The sequence below is a fragment of the Tursiops truncatus genome, chromosome 3, assembly GCF_011762595.2.
Source record: "Tursiops truncatus isolate mTurTru1 chromosome 3, mTurTru1.mat.Y, whole genome shotgun sequence".
NCBI lineage: Eukaryota > Metazoa > Chordata > Mammalia > Artiodactyla > Delphinidae > Tursiops > Tursiops truncatus.
In genome coordinates, this window is record NC_047036.1 from 72,188,997 (window position 1) to 72,216,862 (window position 27,866).

General features: G+C 36.0%; 1 protein-coding gene across 1 annotated transcript in view; it reads left to right on the top strand.

Annotated features, from left to right (window-relative positions):
* Window positions 1-27,866, top strand: part of ADGRV1 (adhesion G protein-coupled receptor V1) — a 564,070-nt gene that overhangs the window by 61,384 nt on the left and 474,820 nt on the right. Inside the window, exons 12-21 of the mRNA XM_073801943.1 lie at window positions 1,207-1,333; window positions 2,318-2,503; window positions 3,259-3,439; window positions 4,161-4,324; window positions 5,622-5,745; window positions 6,776-7,042; window positions 17,223-17,349; window positions 17,999-18,216; window positions 18,733-19,476; window positions 21,926-22,299. Coding sequence (XP_073658044.1) covers window positions 1,207-1,333; window positions 2,318-2,503; window positions 3,259-3,439; window positions 4,161-4,324; window positions 5,622-5,745; window positions 6,776-7,042; window positions 17,223-17,349; window positions 17,999-18,216; window positions 18,733-19,476; window positions 21,926-22,299 — 2,512 coding nt within the window. The remainder of the gene's footprint in view (window positions 1-1,206; window positions 1,334-2,317; window positions 2,504-3,258; window positions 3,440-4,160; window positions 4,325-5,621; window positions 5,746-6,775; window positions 7,043-17,222; window positions 17,350-17,998; window positions 18,217-18,732; window positions 19,477-21,925; window positions 22,300-27,866) is intronic.

Sequence of the window (27,866 nt, forward strand, 5' to 3'; positions counted from 1 at the left end):
TCACATTCTGATCGTGTATTTTTTGTCTCTTAGCTTATATAGACATAGGAAATTTTAATTGATTAAAATATCAATGTAAATGAAATATGGACAAATTTGCGATGAAAATCATATGACTGCATTAATAATCCAAAAAGGATAACTATCTTATTATTTGGATTATATCTTCTGTGGCTACTAGTATGCTAGGTATTGGCTGTCAGATTTCCAAAAGCTGGGGAAAGATGTTAATTCAGATTCTCTATTACACAGGAAGTGTGCTGTCCTTTTTATATATTAATTGTGACTGCATTGTAATTTTGAGGTCTGATCAGCAGTACGTTTTGATTCAATAGAAAGTGACATTTGGAAAGGTTTAGAGCAGCTTGCAGGATTGAGAATTCTCAAAGAGTATGCTGGCTTTTAAACCCTCAGAGCGTTACAGTCCTAGTCCCTTTGATCATTCTAATTATAGGCTGAACATAAAAACCAGAAATAAAAAACATCTTGTTTTAATATGTTCTTCTGAGATTTGTATAGGAATTGCTATAGCATGTCACGTATCTCAGATCTATTCTATTCCATTTTTTTCATGTATGTCACGCATTTTCTTTTGTAATAAAACAAAAGAAAATGCGTGAGGTTAAAATCAAGGTGAATAGAATCATATTAAAGGTCACAAAGTATCTCTAAAATCTAATCACAATTTTATTTTTGGTGTGTCTTGCTTTAGTCCAAGCAGTTAACCAACTTGTATTCAGTTAGTATAATCTTACGTAATGAGTTTTTTTTTAAAGAAATTCATGTGTATGTAAAGTTAAAACAATTTTATTTAAATTATTTTTAAACTACATGTTACAAATTAACTTTTGCTAAAACTGGAAACAAATTTGTGAATTTGATACTACTTTATAAAATATATTTAAACCTTTGATTAATGTATTTTTAAGGTACACATGCAGTGTTTGGTTTCAGTCAAATATGAAAGAACCAATGAATTCAGAAATAGAAGTTTTCCCATAAATGTTATCAGTAAAACTGTTTTGATCTGAAGTGATTTTAATATACTTAAATTCAACTTAAATTTTACCTCCTAATAACCTTCATATTCATTATCTGAAGTGTTGTAAATATTTTAAATAAGACTTCAAAATTCAGAAGTAAGACTATAGGTAGTCTGTAAGACTTAGAAAGCCTGTAAAACTTTTTCCCCTCTGACTTCCCCAGGGTCAATGTGGAAAACCAAGTGCTGAAATCTGGATATACAAGCCGTGACCTAATTATTCTGGAAAATGATGATCCTGGGGGAATTTTTGAATTTTCTCCTGCTTCCAGAGGACCCTATATTATACAAGTAAGTATGAAAGAAACTTCAATCTATTCTGTACTCACAGCTTCAAAAGAACAATCTCGAAAGATTTAAGCTTTTGTGGACTTTTTTTTTCCTGTCCTATATATGGTACTTTACTGACAAGAACACAGTTATCATCACTATTATTGTTATAATCATATAGATAGCATATAATGAGGGCCTTCTATATTCTCTTCCCTGTTCTAAGCACTTTGTAGTCACAGCCCTTACTCTTCACAATGAGTTAAAGAGGTCTGTGCTCTATTTCACATTTTACAAACGTGAAAAAGAGACACATTGGCATTTCTAGCTGAGCCTTAGACAGACTGCTTAAAGTTGTGATGCCAAACCTATTCAGTCCAAAATTCAGGGTGTGTGATTCTTTTGTTTTTTTTAAATACAGTTTTGAAAGGTTACTTTCCATTTACAGTTAGTACAAAATATTGGCTGTATTCCCCATGCTGTACTATATATCCTTGAGCCTGTCTTACACCCAATAGTTTGTACCTCCTCTCCCCCACCTCTCTGTTGCCCCCCCACCCACTGGTAACCATTAGTTTGTTCCTGTATCTGAATCTGCTTATTTTTTTGTTATATTCACTAGTTTGTTGTACTTTTTAGATTCCACGTATAAGTGATAACATACAGTGTTTGTCTTTCTCTGTCTGACTTATTTCATTCAGCATAATGCCCTCCAAGTCATCCATGTTGCTTCAAATGGCAAAATTTCGTTCTTTTTAATGGCTGAGTAGTATTCCATTGTGTGTGTGTGTGTGTGTGTGTGTGTGTATATGTGTGTGTATATATATGTGTGTGTGTATATGTGTATATATATATATATATATATATATATATATACACATACCACATCTTTATCCATTCACCTGTTGATGAACACTTAGGTTGCTTTCATATCTTGGCAATTATAAATAATGCTGTGAACATTGGGGTGCATGTATCTTTTTGAATTTTGTGGATTTTTTTAAGGAAGGAGAATCTGTAGAGCTCCACATCATCCGTTCCAGGGGAGCTCTTGTTAAGCAGTTTCTACACTACCGAATAGAGCCAAGAGATAGCAATGAATTTTATGGGAACACAGGGGTACTGGAATTTAAACCTGGGGAAAGGGAGATCGTAATCACCTTGCTATCAAGATTGGATGGAATACCAGAGGTATGGGATTTTATTTTTTCCGTGTGCTTTTGTGGAAAGTTGATCGTATCTTGTATATTATGAATATAAATATTTTGAACACTGGCAAGGAGATACAGGAAAGGAAGTGGGCAAGAAAGGATTGAGAAGTGCTTATGTTTGGAAAATAAAAAAAAAACAAGCTTAAGAAACAAAGTAAGACTTATTCCAATTTGAATTGTCCATGTTTGTTGTACGTAAAGCAGTACCAAACAATCTGAAACGTTCAGTGTGTAATCAGTTTTCATCTCCTTTTAGGTTTATATATGTTAAACCTTATTTTATGTAATCTGTATTGACTGAACTTTCAGTGATACAGTTTTGAACTGAAGAAATTTTTCTGTAAAATTACTCTTTTAAAGGAAATAAATTTTAGTTGTATATTAAGGGAATCAGATATTGTTCCATTATGTTTACATACCATTGCATATGTAGCTTTTACATTAATTTTATTTACTCTTATTATTTTAAATGACTAGATCATCAGTGATAAGGTTAAGTCTTCTTACAATTTTAATATAGTATCATGGTTTATCTTTTCCCTTTTTGAATAATGTATACTTATATCTGATGTCTCTCTTAATTGATGGAAGGATGTTAAAAATTAAAAAAAAAATCAGCTTTGTTTTTTCAGTGAGTGGCATGTTTGTGAAAAGCTGATTCTTGAATATATATATTCTAATTTCCTCTGAAAATTTCAACTTTATATTTTTCCTAATTTAACATGTTCATTTTAGTTGGATGAACATTATTGGGTGGTCCTCAGCAGCCATGGTGAACGGAAAAGCAAGTTGGGAAGTGCTACAGTTGTCAACATAACGATTCTAAAAAATGATGATCCTCATGGGATTATAGAATTTGTTTCTGATGATCTAATTGTTACGATAAATGAAAGTAAAGGAGACGATACCTATAGTGGTAATTTATTCTACTTTTTATTTTCTATTACTGTTTACTAAAGAAGAAATTAGTCATGTGTTTAGTTTATTTTTTTAGTAAATAGTTATTTGTAGTTGTCCAACTGCTGAGAAATTACATGTAGTACAGAAATTGGTGTTTTAGAAAATCATATTTAAGATTGCTAGTTTTATTTCTTACATAGTATTGTGATGATGACTTCAGTTATATTTTGATTTCAGTTAACCATATGTGGTAGAACTCAAACACTCAAAAGAATGAGTTGAGTCAAATAGGAAAAGCTTTAGGAGTTACTGCTAGGGAACTATTGCAGTGGCACAAAATGAGATGTATTGATAGGTTATTTTTAGAGCTGTGTCTCTCTGGGTAAGATAATCACTTTTGAGTATGCAGCTTCCTCTAGCTGCCCTTAACAAATATCCTTATAGGACTTTGTGATAGGTGTACCTAATTAGTCACCATTCTGCTCCTTTTGCTGAATGACTTTTAAAATCGCAAACTGTGATAGAAAAGATCAAGTCCATTTATTTGATCAATTGTATACCTACAGAGGGAAGACTAGGTTAATTTATATATATACCTTGAGGCTGGGCTAAGGAAATAATTGGTTTTTATTAAAAAGAGGGCTTATTTTTACTTTTATTTGAACAATTTCTTCACTCATCATTTTAAAATTGTTTAATATATGCTCATATATGTTATACCCATTTGTATTTCACAGCTGTTTATGGTGTAATAAGAAATCGAGGCAACTTTGGTGACGTTAATGTATCATGGGTGGTTAGTCCAGACTTTACGCAAGATGTATTTCCTGTCCAAGGGACTATTTTCTTTGGAGATCAGGAATTTTCAAAAAATATCACCATTTACTCCCTTCCAGATGAGGTAAATGTTACACAAATATTTTGTTTAATAATTATTTTTTAAAATAATTAAACATCTGGTAATTTACTCTGTCATGAGAGTATGTGATAAAGCAGCAGTCCCCAACCTTTTTGGCACCAGGGACCGGTTTTGTGGAGGACAATTTTTCCCCTGATGGGGGTGGGGGTGGGCAGGGGGCGGGGGATGGTTCAGACGGTAATGTGAGCGATGGGGAGCGGCCGATGAAGCTTCACTTGCTCACCTGCCGCTCACCTCCTGCTGTGTGGCCCAGTTCCTAACAGGCTGCCGCGGCCCGGGGGTTGGGGACCCCTGTAAAGAACTCATGTGTGATAATGTTTGACTATAAGCCAAAATAGAAATATTATTTTTGGTTTCCCTGAAGGCATTTTTAACTCTTAGAACTGATAGTCGCTGGTGACACTGCGTACGTGCCAAATATCAGGGATTCATACTTGTGAGAGAGGTTAAGCACTTGGTTTGTACTTAGGCCCTTTGAGGATGAGGTCACCATCTACCAGGTATCCTATGATGCACTCTCAGAATCAGGACATTGGACCAGATGGATGGTGGATTCAGGATAATGCAGAGAAAGAAGTTAGTAACAATGGGGTGGACCTTTCTGAGGGACACTGTGCTTCGAATAGGTATGGAAACCTGTCTCCTTTCCTTCACACTTGTGCCTTGAGAGACAAAATTCCAACACTGTTCCATTTTAGGGTCTGGAGACCGGCTTACATGGATGAGAAAGAGAAACAGTGTCCATCTGGGGAGCCATATAGGCTCAGAGATGTGGGGAGTCTCATCTTGTTAGGACAGGAGAATGAGGTCTTTGTGATGTACTTCGGTGAAACTTAAGTAAGGTTTGTAAGGGGCCTTTGAGAGCTAGCTGAGCTTTTGTTATGATTATGAATTCTGTTCTAAGTGTGTCATAAAGTTATTTTTCTGTTCCATTGTTTTTCCTTAAAAACAATATATATCCTATTTTCTTATAGAAATAACTTAAGCTATGTAGTATTTCTGTTTTTAACTTACGTAAGGCATAATATCTCTATTTCCATTAAATTTTATAGTGAGTCAAAATAAAGTGACTGTTTGGATGAATGTACATTAAAATTTTGGGGGGTTCTGAGGCCTACTTGAATAATTTAGAGTGGTTCTGCCTCAGAAGTAGAAACAAACATTAGTACCGTTATTAATAACGCTCTTTTTTAAAAAAGATAAAAATAATTTAGGAATATGTAGTGGAATTATTTATACAAATCACCTGACTAAAAGCATGTGTAACATTTTCCAAAAGATTCCAGAGGAAATGGAGGAATTTACCATTATCCTACTTAATGCCACTGGAGGAGCTAAAATAGGAAATAAAACTACTGCAACTCTGAGGATTAGAAGAAATGATGACCCCATTTATTTTGCAGGTGGTATTGCTTTCTTATTTGAGTGAGTTCACATCTTTCTTGAACAGTATAAAAATACTTTTTTTCAATAATTGTTTTAAGTGAACATTTTCAATAAAGCACAATTGTTGCTTGTTTAAATAGGATTTCATAATTTGTTTGGATGATCATTATTCAATTTCTTTGACATTTTAACAAATACTTTTAAGGATCTTCTGAAGGAAAAAGAAAATAAAATAACTACTATTTTATTAGCTTTGTTCTCCTCCCACTTTTAAATTCCAAGGTATTTTCTTTCCATTGTGCAAAAATGAACACTCTTCCACATAACCTCTTCCAGTACACAGTGTAGCCAGTTCAGGGTCTGCATATTGTACTTGATGAATGGTTACTTACTATAATTACTATTACTTAAGGGACATATAAGTTAACATATAAATTAAGGTCTCCCCATTTTTGCCACTTTAATGCTTTCTTTAGAACTGTCTTTTCCACCTGAGATATCTTTTAGTTTTATTTGGTATCTAATCTATTGGTATCTAATTCTTTCTTAAATCATTTTTGCAAGATGTTCAATTTACAACTGTAGGACTCTTAAACCTCTTGAGTATTATTGAGTTATATTTTAACCTTCAGTTAACATGTACTTAATGAGTTAGTCCTGTGTTCAGTCTTCTACTAACCCTGTAGAAGAAGTGGCAAAAATAAAACCTAAGATATCTGGGCCTATTGTCAAGGAACTTATGGTCTAAATTTGAAAATAAAGTGTATGAAACAGTAGTCAGAGGATTCCAGACAGTATGTAATTTACTGACAAATTGGGTGTTGAAGACAATGGATTCCATAGGAGTCAAGGCAAGAGGAAGGCCATTGACTAGAAGTAATCAGAGGAGACCTCATGTAGGCGTTGGGATCAGAGCTGAGTCTTTAAGTAAAGACACAGTGGAGTTCATTTCTTGTGGGGGGCAGGGAGAAACATATGTGATCTGAAAATATGGAGATGGAATCAGAAAAGCTCACACGTTTCTTCTTATCTTTATGAATATTTCAGAACCTCGTGTAGTGAGGGTTCGGGAAGGTGAGACTGCTGACTTTATAGTTCTCAGAAATGGATCTGTTGATGTTGCCTGCACCGTCCAATATGCTACCATGGATGGGAATGCTACCGCCAGAGAGGGGGACTTTGTTCCCATTGAAAAAGGAGAAATGCTTGTTTTTGCGGTTGGAAGTAGAGAGCAGAACATATCTGTATTCATTAATGAAGATGATATCCCAGAAACAGATGAGTTCTTTTATATAATCCTCTTTAATTCAACAGGTAAATAAATTACATTTATGGCATATCTGTTGTTTCAGTGCTTTTATGAGATGACATTAAGCATTTAACTGTCACCTGGGATTGTTCAAGAGCAAAATTGTTTATTTCATTGCTTTCTTGAGGGAAGGGCTGAGGAATATATGTGTTGAGACTTCGTGTACCTGGTATACTCTGTGTCATTATTCTTAATCTTTTTTCACAATATAGCACACATAGAAAATTATGTTATTATTATATGAGGAATAGAAATCTTTTAGCTAAAGCTACCCTAAGTCTTTTCTAGTCATCCAAGGGCTTAGGGCATCTGTAGTCTCTTCCCTCCTAGCAGGGTGCTGGGCATGGTGGTTGGGAAGCTGCATTCTGTGGGTGACTTGAGCCCAATTGGCTCTACAGCCACAATGCATGACAATTTGCAGGAGGGGAAATTCCTTCTTCTCCATGCTATAAATGAAGCAGGATGTTTTGTCCCCATTATATGGGTCCTGAGAATGTTTTGACCCCATCTTTAGTAAATTAGAGGGATTATAGCTTCTTTTGGTATTTATTTTATTCTTTTAAGAGTACATAGAGTTATTTTTTTCCTTAATCTTCTAGATTAAGAAGACATGATACTCCATCACCCCTGAATACGCGAGTGTGTTTTTTCCTATATACTAGGACATTGTCCTACATAACCACAATATAGCCATTGAAATCAGGTTAACATTAATACAATTATTGCCTCAGACCCCATTCAGATTTCTCCAGTTTTCCCAAAAATGTCCTTTCTAGCAAAAATGATCCTTTCCTAAATCATGCATTGCATTTAATTGCTGTGTCTCTTAATCTCTTCAGTCTGGAATAGAGTCTTTCCTTGACTTACATGACCTTTATAATATAGAAGATTACAGGGCAGTTGTTTTGTTGAATGTCCTTCATTTTGGTTTGTTTGATGTTCCTCATGATTAGATTCAGGCTTTGCATCCTTGGCAGGAATTTCATAGTTGTAATTCTGTGTTCCTATTATATCTCTTCTGTTGGCACATGATTTTGTTTTGTCCCTTTACTGCCATGTTTACTTTGACCACAGTTTAGGTGGTGACTGCCAGGCTTCTCTACTGTACTTTCTGTTCCTTTGTAATTAATAAATATTTTGTGGGGGAGATAGTTTATGTAAATATCCTGTTACTCATCAAACTTCCAATTTTTTCATTGATATATTTATTAGTATGGACTCATGATTTATGTTTAATGCAGTGGGTTATATTTCGCTATCATTTCTTTTTTAACATCTTTATTAGAGTATAATTGCTTTACAGTGTGTTAGTTTCCGCTTTATAACAAAGGGAATCAGCTATACATATACATGTATTCCCATATCTCCTCCCTCTTGCGTCTCCCACCCACCCTCCCTATCCCACCCATCTAGGTGGTCACAAAGCACCAAGCTGACCTCCCTGTGCTATGTGGCTGCTTACCATTAGCTATCTATTTCACATTTGGTAGTGTATATATGTCCATGCCACTCTCTCACTTAGTCCCAGCTTACCCTTCCCCCTCCCCGTGTCCTCAGGTCCATTCTCTACATCTGCGTCTTTATTCCTGTCTGCCCCTAGGTTCTTCAGAACCATTTTTTTTTTTTAGATTCCATATGTATGTGTTAGCATACGGTATTTGTTTTTCTCTTTCTGAGTTACTTCACTCTGTATGACAGACTCTAGGTCCATCCACGTCACTATAAATAACTCAATTTCGTTACTTTTTATGGCTGAGTAATATTCCATTGTCTATATGTGCCACATCATCTTTATCCATACATCTGTCAATGGGCACTTAGGTTGCTTCCATGTCCTGGCTATTGTAAATAGAGGTGCAATGAACATTGTGGTACATGACTCTTTTTGAAGTATGGTTTTCTCAGGGTATATGCCCAGTAGTGGGATTGCTGGGTTGTATGATAGTTCTATTTTTAGTTTTTTAAGGAACCACCATACTGTTCTCCATAGTGGCTGTATCAGTTTATATTCCCACCAACAGTGCAAGAGGGTTCCCTTTTCTCCACACCCTCTCCAGCATTTATTGTTTGTAGATTTTTTGATGATGGCCATTCTGACTGGTATGAGGTGATACATCATTGTAGTGTTGATTTGCATTTCCGTAATGATTAGTGATGTTGAGCATCCTTTCATGTGTTTGTTGGCAATCTGTATATCTTCTTTGGAGAAATGTCTGTTTAGGTCTTCTACCCATTTTTGGATTGGGTTGTTTGTTTTTTTGATATTGAGCTGCATGAGCTGCTTGTATGTCTTGGAGATTAATCCTTTTTCAGTTGCTTCATTTGCAAATATTTTCTCCCATTCTGAGGGTTGTATTTTCGTCTTGTTTATGTTTTCCTTTGCTGTGTAAAAACTTTTAAGTTTCATTAGGTCCCATTTGTTTATTTTTGTTTTTATTTCCATTTCTCTAGGAGGTGGGTCAGAAAGGATCTTGTTGTGATTTAAGTCAGAGTGTTCTGCCTATGTTTTCCTCTAAGAGTTTGATAGTGTCTGGCTTTACACTTAGATCTTTCATCCATTTTGAGTTTATTTTTGTGTATGATGTTAGGGAGTGTTCTAATTTCATTCTTTTACATGTAGCTGTCCATTTTTCCCAGCACCACTTATTGAAGAGGCTGTCTTTTCTCCATTGTATATTCTTGCCTCCTTTATCAAAAATAAGGTGACCATAGGTGTGTGGGTTTATCTCTGGGCTTTCTATCCTGTTCCACTGATGTATATTTCTGTTTTTGTGCCAGTACCATACTGTCTTGATTACTGTAGCTTTGTAGTATAGTCTGAAGTCCAGGCGCCTGATTCCTCCAGCTCCGTTTTTCTTTCTCAAGATTGCTTTTGCTATTCGGGGTCTTTTGTGTTTCCATACAAATTGTAAAATTTTTTGTTCTAGTTCTGTGAAAAATGCCATTGGTAGTTTGATAGGGATTACCTTGAATCTGTAGATTGCTTTGGTAGTATATTCATTTTCACAATGTTGCTTCTTCCAATCCAAGAACATGGTATATCTCTCGATCTGTTTGTATCATCTTTAATTTCTTTTATCAGTGTCTTATAGTTTTCTGCATACAGGTCTTTTGTCTCCTTAGGTAGGTTTATTGCTAGGTATTTTATTCTTTTTGTTGCAGTAGTAAATGGGAGTGTTTCCTTAATTCCTCTTTCAGACTTTTCATCATCATTAGTGTATAGGAATGCAAGAGATTTCTGTGTATTAATTTTGTATCCTGCTACTTTACCGAATTCATTGATTAGCTCTAGTAGTTTTCTGGTGGCATCTTTAGGATTCTCTATGTATATTATCATGTCGTCTGCAAACAGTGACAGCTTTACTTCTTCTTTTCCTATGTGGATTCCTTTTATTTCTTTTTCTTCTCTGATTACTCTGGTTAAAACTTCCTAAACTATGTTGAATAATAGTGGTGAGAGTGGACAACCTTGTTTTGTTCCTGATCTTAGAGGAAATGGTTTCAGTGTTTCACCATTGAGAACGATGTTGGCTGTGGGTTTGTCATATATGGCCTTTATTATGTTGAGGTAAGTTCCCTATGTGCCTACTTTCTGGAGGGTTTTTATCATAAATGGGTGTTGAATTTTGTCAAAAGCTTTTTCTGCATCTATTGAGATTATCATATGGTTTTTCTCCTTCAGTTGGTTAATATGGTGTATCACATTGATTGATTTGCATATATTGAAGAATCCTTGCACTCCTGGGATAAACCCCACTTGATCATGGTGTATGATCCTTTTAATGTGCTGTTGGACTCTGTTTGCTAGTATTTTGTTGAGGATTTTTGCATCTGTGTTCATCAGTGATATTGACCTGTAATTTTCTTTCTTTGTGATATCTTTGTCTGATTTTGGTATCAGGGTGATGGTGGCCTCATAGAATGAGTTTGGGACTGTTCCTCCCTCTGCTATATTTTGTAAGAGTTTGAGAAAGATAGGTGTTAGCTCTTCTCTAAATGTTTGATAGAATTTGCCTGTGAAACCATCAGGTCCTAAGCTTTTCTTTGCTGGAAGATTTTTAATCACAGTTTCAATTTCAGTGCTTGTGATTGGTCTCTTTATATTTTCTATTTCTTCCTGGTTCAGTTTCAGAAGATTGTGCTTTTCTAAGAATTTGTCCAGTTCTTCCAGGTTGTCCATTTTATTGGCATAGAGTTGCTTGTAATACTGTCTCATGATTCTTTGTATTTCTGCAGTGTCAGTTGTTACTTCTCCTTTTTCATTTCTAATTCTATTAATTTGAGTCTTCTCCCTTTTTTTCTTGATGAGTCTGGCTCATGGTTTATTAATTTTGTTTATCTTCTCAAAGCATCAGCTTTTCGTTGTATTGATCTTTGCTATCATTTCCTTCATTTCTTTTTCATTTATTTCTGATCTGATCTTTATGATTTCTTTCCTTCTGCTAACTTTAGGGTTATTTTTTGTTCTTTTTTCTCTAATTGCTTTAGGTGTAAGGTTAGGTTGTTTTTTTGAGGTGTTTCTTGTTTCTTGAGGTAGGATTGTATTGGTATAAACTTCCCTATTAGAACTGCTTTTGCTGCGTTCCAGAGGTTTTGGGTCATCATGTTATAATTGTCATTTGTTTCTAGGTATTTTTTTGATTTCTTCAGTGATCTCTTGGTTATTTAATACTGTATTGTTTAGCCTCCATGTGTTTGTATTTTTTACAGATTTTTTCCTATAATTGGTATCTAGTCTCATAGCATTGTGGTTGGAAAAGATACTTGATACGATTTCAATTTTCTTAAATTTAGCAAGGCTTGATTTGTGACCCAATATATGATCTATCCTGGAGTTTGTTCCATGAGCACTTGAGAAGAAAGTGTATTCTGTTGTTTTTTGGATGGAATGTCCTATAAATATCAGTTAAGTCCATCTCATTTAAAGTATCATTTAAAGCTTGTGTTTCCTTATGTATTTTCAATTTGGATGATGTGTCCATTGGTGAAGGTGGGGTGTTGAAGTCCCCTACTATGATTGTGTTACTGTCAATTTCCCCTTTTATAGCTGTTAGCATTTGCCTTATGTATTGAGGTACTCCAGTGTTAGGTTCATAAATATTTACAACTGTTATATCTTCTTCTTGGATTGATCCCTTGATCATTATGCTGTGTCCTTCTTTGTCTCTTTTTGTAATAATCTTTAAGTCTGTTTTGTCTGATATGAGAATTGCTACTCAGCTTCCTTTTGATTTCCATTTGCATGGAATATCTTTTTCCATCCCCTCACTTTCAGTCTGTATGTGTCCCTAGGTCTGAAGTCGGTCTATTGTAGACAGCATATATACGGGTCTTGTTTTTGTATCCAATCAGCCAGTCTATGTCTTTTGGTTGGAGCATTTAATCCATTTACATTTAGGGTAGTTATCGATATGTGTGTTCCTATTTCCATTTTCTTATTTATTTTTGGTTTGTTATTGTAGGTGTTTTCCTTCTCTTGTGTTTCCTGCCTAGAGAAGTTCCTTTAGCATTTGTTGTAAAGCTGGTTTGGTGGTGCTGAATTCTCTTAGCTTTTGCTTGTTTGTCTGTAAAAGTTTTAATTTCTCCTTTGAATCTGAATGAGATCCTTGCTGGGAAGAGTAATCTTGGTTGTAGGTTTTTCCCTTTGATCACTTTAAATATGTCCTGCCACTCCCTTCTGGCTTGCAGAGTTTCTGCTGAAAGATCAGCTGTTAACCTTATGGGGATTCCCTTGTATGTTATTTGTTGTTTTTCCCTTGGTGCTTTTAATATTTTTTCTTTGTATTTGATTTTTGATAGTTTGATTAGTATGTGTCCTAGCATGTTTCTCCTTGGATTTATCCGTATGGGACTCTCTGCACTTCCTGGAGCTGATTATTTCCTTTCCCATATTAGGAAAGTTTTCAACTATAATGTCTTCAAATATTTTCTCAGTCCCTTTCTTTTTCTCTTCTTCTTCTGAGACCCCTATAATTCGAATGTTTGTGTATTTAATGTTGTCCCAGAGGCTCTGAGACTGTCCTCAGTTCTTTTCATTCTTTTTTCTTTATTCTGCTCTGCAGTAGTTATTTCCACTATTTTATCTTCCAGGTCACTTATCCATTCTTCTGCCTCAGTTATTCTGCTATTGATCCCATCTAGAGAATTTTTAATTTCATTTATTGTGTTGTTCATCATTGTGTGTTTCATCTTTAGTTCTTCTAAGTCCTTGTTAAATGTTTCTTGCATTTTGTCTATTCTATTTACAAGATTTTGGATCGTCTTTACTATCATTATTCTGAATACTTTTTCAGGTAGACTGCCTATTTCCTCTTCATTTGTTAGGTCTGGTGGGTTTTTATCTTGCTCCTTCACATGCTGTGTGTTTCTCTGTCTTCTCATTTTGCTTAACTTACTGTGTTTTGGGTCTCCTTTTCATATGCTGCAGGTTTGTAGTTCCCGTTGTTTTTGGTGTCTGCCCCCAATGACTAAGGTTGGTTCTGTAGGTTGTGTAGGCTTCCTGGTGGAAGGGATTTGTGCCTGTTTTCTGGTAGATGAGGCTGGATCTTGTCTTTCTGGTGGGCAGGACTGCGTCCGGTGGTGTGTTTTGGGGTGTTTGTGACCTTATTATGATTTTAGGCAGCGTCTCTGCTAATGGGTGGAGTTGTGTTCCTGTCTTGTTAGTTGTTTGGCATAGGGTGTCCAGCACTGTAGCTTGCTGTTCGTAGAGTGGAGCTGGGTCTTAGCATTGAGATGGAGCTCTTTGGGAGAGCTTTTGCCACTTGATATTACATGGAGCCGGGAGGTCGCTGGTGGACCAGGATCCTCAATTCGGCTCTCCCACCTCAGAGGCCCAGGTCTGACACCCAGCCGGAGCACCAAGACCCTGTCAGCCACACGTCTCAGAAGAAAAGGGAGAAAAAAAAGGAAGAAAGAAAAAATAAATAAAGTTATTAAAATAAAAAAATAAAAATAATAAATAAAAAAGTTATTAAAAATAAAAAAATTTAAAAAGTAATTTAAGAAAAAAAAAAGAAAGAAAGAAGAGAGCAGCCAAACCAAAAAACAAATCCACGAGTGATAACAAGCACTAAGAACTATACTAAGAAAAAAAAAAGGACAGATAGAACCCTAGGACAAATGGTAAAAGCAAAGCTACACAGACAAAATCACACAAAGAAGCATACACATACACACTCACAAAAAGAGAAAAAGGAAAATAAAAGTACATATCTTTTGTGAAGTCTGAGGTCTTCTGCCAGCGTTCAGTAGGTGTTCTGTAGGAGTTGTTCCATATGTAGATGTATTTCTGATGTTTTTGTGGGGAAGAAGGTGATGTCCACATGATACTCCTCCACCATCTTGAAGGTGTCTCAGGAAATTTATTGCAGATGACCTCATCGTCTGAGGGGCCCACACGCCGCCAGGGTGACTACCTTCGCCTGCCGTCCAGTACCTTTCATGGTGACTGTGGCCGCCACCTCCAAGCAACTGACACTAACAACTAACTACTTGCCCTATTTCGCTATCATTATTTACTTTGATGGTCACATTGTCCCAGATTTGGCCAGTGGTAGCCTGTGCAAGATGACTTCTTTGTCTTTGTGACCTGTCGCTATTATTCTGTGAGCATTTTCTTACTTCCTGAAACAGCAAGCTATTCCAGACTCATCTTATACTTTTCCTGTCAAAACCCTGAAATCAGTCATTTTTTCAAGAAGCCCTGACTCCTCTTAGGGAGGAATGTTATTTATTTATTTTATTATTTTTATTTTTTGGCTGCGTTGGGTCTTTGTTGCTGCGTGGAGGCTTTCTCTAGTTGCGGTGAGCAGGGGCTACTCTTTGTTGCGGTGCAAGGGCTTCTCATTGCGGTGGCTTCTCTTGTTGCAGTGCATGGGCTCTAGGTGTGCAGGCCTTAGTAGTTGTGGCTCACGGGCTCTAGAGGAAAGGCTCAGTAGTTGTGGTGCACAGGCTCAGTAGTTGTGGCTCGCAGGCTCTGGAGCGCAGGCTCAGTAGTTGTGGTGCACGGGCTGAGTTGCTCCGCGGCATGTGGGATCTTCCCAGACCAGGGCTTGAACCCATGTACCCTGCATTGTTAGGTGGATTTTCAACCACTGCACCACCAGGGAAAGCCCAAGAATGTTATGTAGAAACCAGGACCTCTGCACTAGGTATGCTAATTATTATTGAGTTTATGGTCCTCCTAGGCCCTCTTACAGAGATAGAGAATATATGTATGTATGTATGAATTTATGTATATACACATGCACATTAACATCTGTAGTTCTGTACCCAACTGTATACATTGAAGACCATTAGTTCACCTAGGGTCTCCATTTCTATCCAATACCACAAGTTTCCTTCTCGTTTTCATATTTATCCCTTCCTCCCCTGGTAATGAGCAGTCCAACTCCGATTATCTTTAATATCAATATATTTACTTATTTGATTAATTCACCTTGTGTGTAACCACTTTCCCATTGCTTCGTTTACCTTCTTCCCACAATGAGTCTGCTTTTCTTACTGCAGTAGTATTCTAGCTTCCTGCTCTAGGCCAACCCCTTACCCTCATGTGGATGCCCTCCCACACCACTCAGACTCCAACATCAAACCCCAAGCTTTTCTCTGTTGGAGATGCCTTCCTTACCCTGCGTGAGCTCTAACCTTGTGTTGGGTCACTGTGGTATCGTATCCCTAACTCACAGTGTGCCTGCATTGTGCTCTACCTCTTAGACTGAAATATTAAGAAAGAAGAAGAGGAAAAGAAAGAGATCACTTAATTTTTGTTTGTGCTGTGTTTATCATTCTCCCTATTCCTTTGTCTCTTTCTCTTTGTGTCTTTCTTCCTATTCCCCTTCCTCTCCATTATTTTCAATACCACCTATGACATGTTGCATAACAAATGCACATTATAGCAGAACCCTGCCAAAATTAGGCGTTCTTGTTTTTATTTGTTTTTGTTAGATTTTATGATATATTTTAAGTTATTTTATTACTCCATAATGTCAGGATTTTCTATACAGTGATTTACTGTCTGTTTTTATGTTCCTTTCCTCTTTCCATTTGCTAATCATCAAGTAAGGTTGAGTACAATTGTATATTTATATAAATTATTTTTAATGTGCTGGTTTGCCACGTATTTCTTTTTCTCTAATTTTAGTTTTAGGTGTTGTCCTCGTCTAATTTTCAAAGTTTTATTTGTATCAGTTCAGCGAACTTTGATAAATACCAATGACTGAGCATCTACCCTGCTAGGGGATGAAATTGATTGAGAAGCATTTGTACAAGGACTTAACAGTAATATTGTGTGTGTGTGTGTGTGTGTGTGTGTGTGCCTGAGTGTGTGTACGTGTCAGTGTGTGTGTGTATTAATATAAGGTGATAATCACTATGCCAGATTGAAAGTGCTGTAGGAACACAGTGGAGGATGCACTTAACTTGGGAATTCAAGGAAGAATTCCCGGAAGAGTTGTTGCTTGAGCTGGGTCCTGAGGAGTGAAAAGAAGTGAATAAAGGTTGGGAAGACTTTTGCTCACAGAGGGAACAGCTCCAGTAAGAGGAAAAGCTATGGACCTCAGGGGAGTGATGAGAAGAGACCTAATTTATTGGCTGTAATGGTGCTAACATACTGTGGAAACAATTGGAGTAGAAAGGAATCAAGTTCAACATCATAAAGATTGCTTTGTTCTATGTATGACCAGATCAGACTCTGCTGCCTAAAGGCTGAGATCTAAAGGGAAATAATTGGGTTGCCCAAAAGGTTCGTTCAGGTTTTTCCATCAGATGTTTTGGAAAAACCGGAATGAACCTTTTGGTCAATCCAATATTTAAGCCAGTGATTCTAATTAATATATCTTATGGGGTAATACTTTAATTTTTATGAAATGAAAGAATCTACCTCAAAATGTTGAAATTTGATAAAGCTATGTTTTTAATTTCTAATTAAACTATTGAGGTGATATCCCTATTGCAAAGAAAAATATGTATGTTTTTCAGTAAAGTAGTTCTTCTGTAATTAAACATTTCTTCAGAGACAGGTCACATTAAACTTATTTAGCCATCTCTTTCATTTATTTATGACCTTCAATGAGGAAATTCTTCCTGGAATTTGAACATTATTTTAAACTGTTTCTTAGTTTAAAAATACAAATTTAACAATAAGTCAAGTACTTTTTTGTTATTTTGACTTTTCCATTTTTAATTTAGGTGATACAGTAGTATATCAATTTGGAATAGCTACAGTGATAATTGAAGCTAATGATGACCCAAATGGTATTTTTTCCTTGGAGCCCATAGACAAAGCAGTAGAAGAAGGAAAGACTAATACATTTTGGTAAGTATATTTGGACAAGGCAAATTCAAAATTGGTTAAAATAAAATAAAATCTTTATGTATGCAAAAATTTGAAACATTGTTAATCTTTCAAAATTAAAAAAATGGTTAAGAATGGAATAATTTCAAAGTTGGTAGTCTGAATGAATTGTAAACTTTGTTCATATTGTTTCCACTTGTTAAAAAAAACCCTGACACTTTAGATGGAAAGCAGAAAATACTCTCCCCACCCTCCTTTACCCCACTTCTGTTCCTCGTCAAGACTGAGAGACTTCAATTATTCAAGGTCTTCTGGAACTCTTCTTTTAAATGATATGTGACTACCCTCACCCTAGGCTTTGCTTTTGAAGAACTTTTGCCAATTCTCATCTAAATATTTTTCGATTGGATTTATCTTAGACTTTATCTTTCAGTTTGGACTTCGAAGATTATGAATTTTAAGACTGCTTCTTTTTATTATTTGAAGTTCTACTTCGTTCTTCCTTTTCCATGAGATTCTTCTTGGTTGCTCAGTAAGAACTGGCTGGCTGGTTTATATTAAACATGATAAATAGACAAAGTGTATTTCTGAGATAATACAGAAAGTTCTCAGTAGAGTTACTACTTATACATTTTTCATAAGAAATAATTTTCTTTAATTTGTTATACAGGATTTTGAGGCACCGAGGACACTTTGGCAATGTTTCTGTGGCTTGGCAGCTCTTTCAGAATGATTCTGCTTTGCAACCTGGACAAGAGTTCTACGAAACTTCAGGCACTGTTAACTTTATGGATGGAGAAGGAGCCAAACCAATAATTCTCCATGCTTTTCCAGACAAAATTCCTGAATTCAATGAGTTTTATATTTTAAAGCTTGTGAACATTTCAGGTGCTGTGTTTTCTCATCTCTTTTATTTTACCACCAAAATTTACTATTTTATGCTGGAATAATTAGAGCTGTATAGAAAATGCAGTTAAATGAAGTTTTATGGATGGAGACATATCCATCCTCAAACTTGTAAATAGATTTTTTTTCCACACCAAATAGAGTATCTCAAACAAAACATTAATGGTAGTTAGGAAGTACAGATTCATGGTAGCTTAAAGTTGGTCTTCATACCATAATTTAAATAATCAATTTTCCCATCACTTTTGGTTTTAAGCATGGGAATTAAACCTTTCTAGTTAGTATCCTCTTTTCAGGCTCAACTGGTTGTTAATGAAATACTGAACCAGAATACCCTTGAAAATGTGGTGAAGGCCATATGGTGACACTATTGTTCATTGATAAACAAGTAAATTACTTAATGAGAAGTTTGCTAAACAAATTCTTTTTGTCTTCATCTTGTACTAGAAAGTACTCCCAATGCTGGTTTTTCATTCCTTATAAATTATCTTATTACAGGTGGGTCCCCAGGTCCTGGGGGCCAACTAGCAGGAACCAACCTCCAGGTGACAGTAATGATTCCATTCAATGATGATCCCTTTGGAGTTTTTATCTTTGATCCAGAGTGCCTAGAGAGAGAAGTGGCAGAAGATGTCCTCTCAGAAGATGATATGTCTTATATCACCAACTTTACTGTTCTGAGGCAGCAGGGTGTCTTCTGTGATGTACGAGTAGGCTGGGAAATACTGTCTAGTGAGTTCACTGCTGGTTTGCCTCCAATGATAGATTTTTTGCTGGCTGGAATTTTTCCCAGCACTGTGCATTCACAACCGCACATGAGGCGTCACCATAGTGGAACAGATGCTTTGTACTTCAGTGGACTAGAGGGTGCATTTGGAACTGTTAATCCAAAATACCATCCCTCAAGGAACAACTCAATTGCCAACTTTACATTTTCAGCTTGGGTAATGCCCAATGCCAATACGAATGGATTTGTTATAGCAAAGGATGATGGTAATGGAAGCATCTACTATGGGGTAAAAATTCAAACAGATGAATCCCATGTGACACTTTCCCTTCATTACAAAACTCTGGGTTCTGATGCTACATATATTGCCAAGACGACAGTCATGAAATACTTAGAAGAAAATGTTTGGCTGCATCTTCTAATTATCCTCGATGATGGTATAATTGAATTCTACCTTGATGGAAATGCAATGCCCAGAGGAATCAAGAGTCTAAAAGGAGAAGCCATTACTGATGGTGAGTGTTATCTTTACAATTAGGACCCTGAATTTTGAGTTTTTAAAAATTTTGACGTCTTAAAAAGGCTAGTGGGTATTTAAAAATCTGCTCATGTATTATTGGTTTATTTTTTTAAATAAAGCTACACGTCTACCAAGACCATAAGTTCTGTGCTGAGTGTTGCAGAAATGAATCAGGCAGAGTCTCTGCCCTTAAAGTACCTGAAATAGGCTCTGGGAGAGAGGTGTGCAAACAGATCACTTCAACACATTGTAGGAAGAAAGAAAAAATTAATAAGGAAGAAAGAAAAAAATTCCTCTTGTGATAGTAGGAGGGATGGGTGTGATAATTCCAGGTAGAAAAGAGAACAAAGGTGTAGAAGTGTGAAGCAGAGTATTGTATCTGGAGAACTGCTGTCAGCTCAGTGTTCTGGAGGTAAAGGGTGGTGGAGATAAGGTTAAAGAGAAATTAAAAGAAAATCATATTGAACAATCCAGCAATTACAGGGGTTTATAGTATCAGGAGTTAAATTGATGAATTCTATGGTGTGCTTTAAAGAGAGAGAATCCTTATCTTTAAGCTGAATTATGTGCTGTTTCCTTGAGAAACACACTTGTGTGCATGTTTATGTCCAAATATCAGTTATTTCTGTTATAATGACCAGTTCCCTCCCAGCCCCTCTATCCTATAATTTGATTTTGTTTTTTTATTTAGTAGGAAAGTAGAGCAGAGCTTATATGGTTATATCTTAACAGAATATTTTCCTTCTGAACCTCCTGCATTAAATATCTGATTGTATTTTTTCTTTCCTAGTAGGAAAAAAGATGGGCAAAAGAATAACATACCCACATTACTGATTTCAGCCTGTAGAACCGTGCTTACAACAATCTGTGGCATTAAATTATTAATCTTTTTTTTTTTTTTTTTTTTTTTGCGGTACGCGGGCCTCTCACTGCCGTGGCCTCTCCCGTTGCGGAGCACAGGCTCAGGACATGCAGGCTCAGTGGCCATGGCTCACGGGCCTAGCCGCTCCACGGCATGTGGGATCTTCCCGGACCGGGGCACGAACCTGTGTCCCCTGCATCGGCAGGCAGACTCTCAACCACTATGCCACCAGGGAAGCCCAAATTATTAATCTTTTGATTGTGTGAATATATACATATGTCTGTTAACATTGATGTTAACATCAATTTTTTTGACATGATGTTAACCACCATGATGACATGGTGGTAGAATGGGAAAGATTGGGGAAAATAAGAGCTGGTGTTTCTTTATGTAGCTTACTGCAAGGAACTTATATTGTCTATGTAATTTGTAACTTATAAATAAAATTGAAAAGGTATATATATATATTTAGGTTATTAATGAAATATAGGATATTTTATGTATATTATAAAATATACAAAAGTGTATATAGGTGTACAGGTAGATGAATTTTAAAAAATTTAAAATTCATCAGTTTCAGCACTCCATGTAACCAGCCCCCAGATCAAGAAACAGTGTTCCAGAAGCCCTCTTTGGCTCTTCTCTAGTCATTGACTCATCATCATGCCCAACTACGATTGCCATTTCTAAGAGCATAAGATTAGTTTTAAATGTTTTTAAAATTTATGTACATAGAATTGAGCAGTGCGTACGCTTGAGTGTCTGGGGTTTGTTCAGTATTGTGTGTGAAGTTCATCTGTATTTTTGTCTATTGTAGATATTTCACTCTCATTACTATATAGTCAGTCCAGAACCTCTGGAGAAGGCATGGAGGCAATCCCAAATCACTGCCAAACTCTCATCTTACATAAATATCTTAGTTGAGTTATTGGAGAGGGAATAAATAAAGTAATAAGAATTGGTGAATTCCTAAAAAGGGTTATTATTGATGCATAGTAAAGAGTTGAGCTGCATATTGTTACTATCATGAAAAAGTCCTTAAAACTCATATAATGTTGTTCCTGGGAAGGAATATTTCTTTTTCTACATATATTGCATTAGTTGTTTGGATTAAAAGTTATTTTTGGTCCACAAAAACTCCTTTTGCTGATTCTCACAACTTCATTTAACTCAAGGTGAATTTCTAACAGATCAAGAATTGAAGTTCTCAAAGAATAGTAATACTAAAGTTTTAAAATTGTGACTGAATTGAATCATTCCATTCTTAGATGTGCAAGGAAATTTTTAGATTTCCCATAAGAAATGTCTATCCAAATATATACATATACATACGTATATACACATACCTACGCATGTACAACATATCCTTTGGTACAAAATATCTTAAATCCCAGCGATTACTTTACTGATTCATTTTTCATTATAATAGATAGCCTTTATTTAATTGTGTTCTAGTTATGTGAAAGCTTTACTTACCTAATAAGACTTTTTAATAAAATCGCTTCACTTTCTGAATCACACTTGTAATTTAGGACAGGATAATTGTGGTTATTGTAGCATTTAAACCCATTTCTAATTTCAGGTCCAGGAACACTGAGAATTGGGGCAGGAGTGAATGGCAACGACAGATTTACAGGTCTGATGCAGGATGTGAGGGCCTATGAGCAGAAATTGACCCTTGAAGAAATTTACGAACTTCATGCCATGCCAGCAAAGAGTGATTTACACCCTGTTTCTGGATATCTGGAATTCAGACAGGGAGAAACTAACAAATCATTCATTATTTCTGCAAGAGATGACAATGAAGAGGAAGGAGAAGAATTATTCATTCTTAAACTAGTCTCTGTATGTGGAGGAGCTCGCATTTCTGAAGAGAATACTACAGCAAGATTGATAATACAAAAAAGTGACAATGCCAATGGCTTGTTTGGTTTCACAGGAGCCTGTATACCAGAGGTAAGTAGTGAGTCTGGTGAATTTCAGAGTTAGTTCGTGGATTTGTTCGGGAGTGGGCTTTCTTTCATTTGGTAAGATTGCCTGAGTATTGACACTAGGCCCAGAAGTATGCTATAGCCAGCGGTGCAAATGTAAATTATAAGGTCTTTTCTCTTATAAGTTCACAGTTTGAATCAGAAGCTTAATAAGCTGAGAGAAGTAGTAATAAGTTAGCAAATGAAACTTTAGAAATTATCTTTAAAGTTAATGCATTTCACAGAATGCATAATTGTACTCCACATGTAATTTACGTTTTGGCTACTGTGTAAGTAAATGAAATAATATATATTGAAAGCTTCTATGAATAATTGTAATTGAGGCTTTATTAAAATATGATTTTTTGAGGGTTTTTTCCCCACATATGAAACGTTCTTGAGTAGTTACAGTGTTCTTCCATGTTGGATGTAAATGCCTTTCTTATCACCCATCTTGGCCAGCTTAATTCATTAGGCAGTTTTACTGCCCTTATCAGTCCTTTCCAAGCTTTCAAGGATTCGTAATCATCTTGGTTTCCTGTTCAGTAATGTGAGATCTTATGAAACCGCTTCACAGGTGTTCTGTGTGAAGCAACAGCTCAGTGTCCATGAAAGGATGCCAACGAACAAGAGAGGCTTTCCTTTTGCAAGTTGATTCTTGGAGGTTTAGAGGGGTGCATATGTAAATTGAAGCAATTAAGAAAAACATGAATGGGTAGAGCTTGAAAAAAATATCTAGGTCATAGGGCTCATTGTATCAATAGCTCAAATTGGGGTGCCTGGCTCTCTGGAGTGTTTTATTGCCCCTCTTATTCTTTGGTTTGGTGACAATCATAAGAGATCTTCAATAAGTGTTCTTTTTCTATACCAGAAATAGAATATCCTAGACAGGGAGGACAAATGTCATACAAATCTATGACTTAAAAGAGAAATATGTTTATCTATAATGATAATACTTTTAGATACTTAGTTGTCAAACAACTTTACATGCTAGTTTTTTATGCACCTTTCTGATAATTTATAATGTAGCTGCAACAAATATTAATTATTACCTTCTCCACTTCGAAGGGTTAGAAACGGCAGCTTAGAGACCTGAGAAAATAACTAACCCTAGTTGAATTAAATGAGATAGGATCAAATACCTGATTCAAAGTGTGGCAATTGGGCTTCCCTGGTGGCGCAGTGGTTGAGAATACGCCTGCCTATGCAGGGGACACGGGTTCGTGCCCTGGTCCAGGAGGATCCCGCATGCCGCAGAGCAGCTGGGCCCGTGAGCCATGGCCGCTGAGCCTGCGCGTCCGGAGCCTGTGCTCCGCAACGGGAGAGGCCACGACGGTGAGAGGCCCACGTACCGCCAAAACAGAAACAAAGTGTGGCAATTACTAGTATTTAATAAATACTAATTTTCTCCCCCTGCCTTCTTTTGTTTCTAAGATACAGTGGGAAGAACTGGAATTTGAACTTATGTCTTGTGAATTCTAACCTGTTGTCTTTCCCCCATGTATGTTTGATATCATCATCTCTATTTTTAAAAAGACGAAGTGACTTCCATCAGGTTGTGAGAACCATTCTGTGCCATCTAAAATCAGCTTCCCTTCATATCACTTCATGACCTGGCACCTGCCTATGGCTCTGACTTCTTGTGTAATTCTCCTCTTTGGTCAGTATGTTTCAGTCAGAGTTTCCTTGTTTCAGTTCCAATCTCAGGGCATCAGCACTTCCTAGCCTTTCAATCTGGAACACTCTTATTCCACATCCTCAGAATTAGTCATTCAAGTCTCAGCTCCAAAGACATCTACTCAGTAAAGACTTTTTAATTTAAAGTAATCCTCCCACTTCTCCTAACTGGTCACTCTCCATCCCTTCACCTAGTTTTACTTTTTTTTTGTAGCATTGATCACACGCTTCAATTCCGTATGTTATTAATAAGCCTGCTTATATACTGCCTATCCCTTTCTACCACAGAGGTGAAAGAGTTTTATTATTGTTCATTATTGTATCTCTAGGACCTAGCATGGCACATAGTAGGTACTCAATAAATCTTTGTTGAACTTGTGAATGTATTTTAATATCAAGACATGAAAAGGCTCATAGTTCAAATAACAAACACAACCAGATTCAGCTAAGCTGCATAAACAGCCAAACTGAAAAACAAAACAAAACAATACATAAGTTTTTAAAACCTGCCTAAAATGAGTAGTTTTTGAGTGTTTCTCTGACTTTCTGGGACATGATAGTAAGTCTTCAGTGCTGGCTTATCTCACAATTTCCATTGATAGATTGTGTTGGTGTTGGTTTAGTTCCACCTAGGTATTCCACCTTTGTTCCCAGATATTTCAGAATTTGAACAGGGCCAGTCAACCTTTGATTGCAGAAGAGAACTTCCTTATAGGAGCCACAGCATATATAGTTGTATAACCGCTGGAAAGAAAAAGAAAACTTGACTGGTTATTCTCCAAGCCCACCTGAGAGAGAAATAGAATACATCTATACTGGAAGGAGTAAAGTTTAGATGGTTAATATAGGGAAAGTGTTGTGTCTAAAAGATCAGATATTGGAATTTGATTGTCAGGAAGATTACAGAATTTTCATTCTTGAAAGTCTTAAGAATTGAAGTATAAAACTCGTACTTTCATCTTGGTGTGATATGAAGACAGGAGTGATATGAAATATTTTTGTCGTGATGACCGTCATCAATATTTATTGATTGCTTACTGAAGTCATTCTCAAAGTGTAGCGCAAGGACCCCTAGGGGTTCCTGAGATCTTTCAGGAGTTCTACAAAAGTCAAACCTAATTTTATAAAATGCTATGATCTCTTTTTCATTTTATTGACATTTGCACTGCAAAAGCCACGGTTGCCGAAACTGCTAGCTGCTAGTGCCTTTGTATGAATCAAGGCAGTGGCACAAAACTGTACCAGTTGTCATTGTTTTATTTATCACCACACACCTGTAGTTTAAAAGGTGAATATTTCACTTGAGTATCTTTGATGAAACAATACAAAACATTAATTTGATAAAATTTCTACCCTTGAATACCCACCTTTTTAACATTCCGTGTTGTGAAATGAGAAGCACAAATAAAGCACTTCTGCTACATTAACAAAACATGATAGTTGTGAAGAAAAGCGTTTGTGCAGATACTGAGTTGTGAGCTGAACTGGCTGCTCTTTTCGTGGAACACCATTTTTACTTGAAAAATGACCAACAAAGTTTGGTTATTCAGACTTGGGTATCTGGCAGGCATTTTCATGGAAATGAATGAAGTGAGTCAGTGACTACCTGGAAAACAACTGATAGTATTTGTTGCCAGTGATAAAAATTTGAGCTTTCAAACAAAAATTAGGGTTGTTGGGACATTTTACCTGCCAAAGTGAACTTGATGGTTTCCCAATACTTAAAGACTTTTCAGATAAGATTGGTAGTGATATTAGCAAGTGTGATTTACTTATTTTGTATAATGAAATACATCAACATTTGGAAGATCTGTATAACTCAGTGAACCAATATTCTCCAAATAATCCACGTGTATTGTTACAGAATCATGCATGGGTAAAGACTGATTTAAAGTGCAAGGTAGACCAATGGATTTTAATGTCTTAGAGTATGATTCCACATTGCAACTAAACTACCACTTGTCAAATTTTGGTATAATATTGAGGAAGAATACCCACAGCTGTCTGAAAACACTATTGTAATCCTCTTCCTTTTCCAGTTATATATCTATGTAACGCTGGATAGTCTTCATATACTTCAACCAAAATAACAAATAGCAACAGACAAATTGATTACAAATGGAGATATGAGAATCTAGCTGTCTTCTGTTAAGCTAGACTTTGAAGAGAATTGCAAAAATGTAAAAACAATGCCCCCATCATTATTTTTTTGTTTTAGAGAATATAGTTAGTTTTCATAAAATACGTTGCTTATGTTAACATGAGCTTATTATTGCTATTTAAAATGAGTTAGTATATCAATATTTAATTTTTTTTCAATTTTCATTCATAAAATGGTAAATATCAGCAGATTTCACCAACATAAGCAAGAAACTCCTTGGGGTTCTCAGTCATTTTTATGAGAGCTCAGGAGTCCTGAAACTAAAATATTTGAGAACTGGTGGTTTATACCTGGAATTATCTTGAGTTTAAATTTTATGGTTACTTGCTTCATTTTCAGAAATAAAAACCACTGTCACTTCCATAGATTCTTCTGCATTGTGATGTTTCAGTGACATTGAAAAGTTAACTTTTTTCTTATTCCTCCAAAAATGCTGAAGCCGATAGAGATCGTTTAAAGACTTCTCTCTGAATTATGTTATGCTTTTGCATTTTTCATAGATTCATATGACATAAAGTAATATTAAGGTTAAAATGAAAGCATAATAAGATCTTAAACAAATAATGAAAATATGTGGAATATGACATAGTCTACTTGATGGCATATTGAAAGAGATGAGATTATTTTGTGATTTGTTTCCTCCTAAACAGGTACACCGTGTCCTGTCAAATAGCAGGTGCTTAATAAATTTAATTGAAAGAATGAACAAATGTAGTTTAGAGCCCTGGTGGGGTATGCCAGATAATTCTTTGGATTCCTAGTGGGCTCTGTATTGAACAGATGGCTGATTTTTGTTGGACGTATTGCCTAGTAGTCACATTATCATGTTGCCTTCCTGTGTTTTGTTATTCTTCGTACTTAACAATGTTATTTTCTCTCCACCTTCTTTTCGCACTGTTTTTTTTATGTCCTGCAGTCTTGTATACCACATAATTATAGAGTTGCTTTTCCTAATGATTCATAGAATTTGCTAGTCTTACTTTACTTTTACAACTACTATTTGGATTATGTTTTATATTTATAAACTCATGGCTTAAGAATAAATTTAGAGATATTTTGAGAGGATCTTTTTAAAAACGAGAGTATTATTTAACTTGGACTGTGTTTGTTTTTATGTGCCTGCCCTATGTTATGTGAATAGATTCCTTTAGATATAAGTGATATTGGTATAATCTGATATCCCAGATCATCAGCCAAGCATGAAACAAAATAAAAAATTAAGTGGATGTGTAATTGTTTAGCTTTAATCTTCTGTCTCAATAGAGAAAGCCAAATTCATGTGGAATAATATATTATTTTTTCTAGGAAAATGTATTTCAAAAACTCTTCTCATTGTTAACCTTTATAATTACTTTTCTGATGGTCTGAAGATGTGTCAGGTTCCTGACTCGAAAGAGAAAACAGTAGCGGCTGCTACTGTTTCTTGTGAAAAACTGAGTGATGATGGTTCTGATGATTATTACTTGATGTTATGCCCCTTCATATATACTGGCCTGTACTTTTGCTTGATTTATGATTCTAAAGTCAATTAGATGGGGGCTTCCCTGATGGCACAGTGGTTAAGAATCTGCCTGCCAATACAGGGGACACGGGTTTGAGCCCTGGTCTGGGAAGATCCCACATGCCGCAGAGCAACGAAGCCCGTGCGCACAACCACTTAGCCTACACTCTAGAGCCCGCGAGCCACAACTACTGAAGCCCACGGGCCTAGAGCC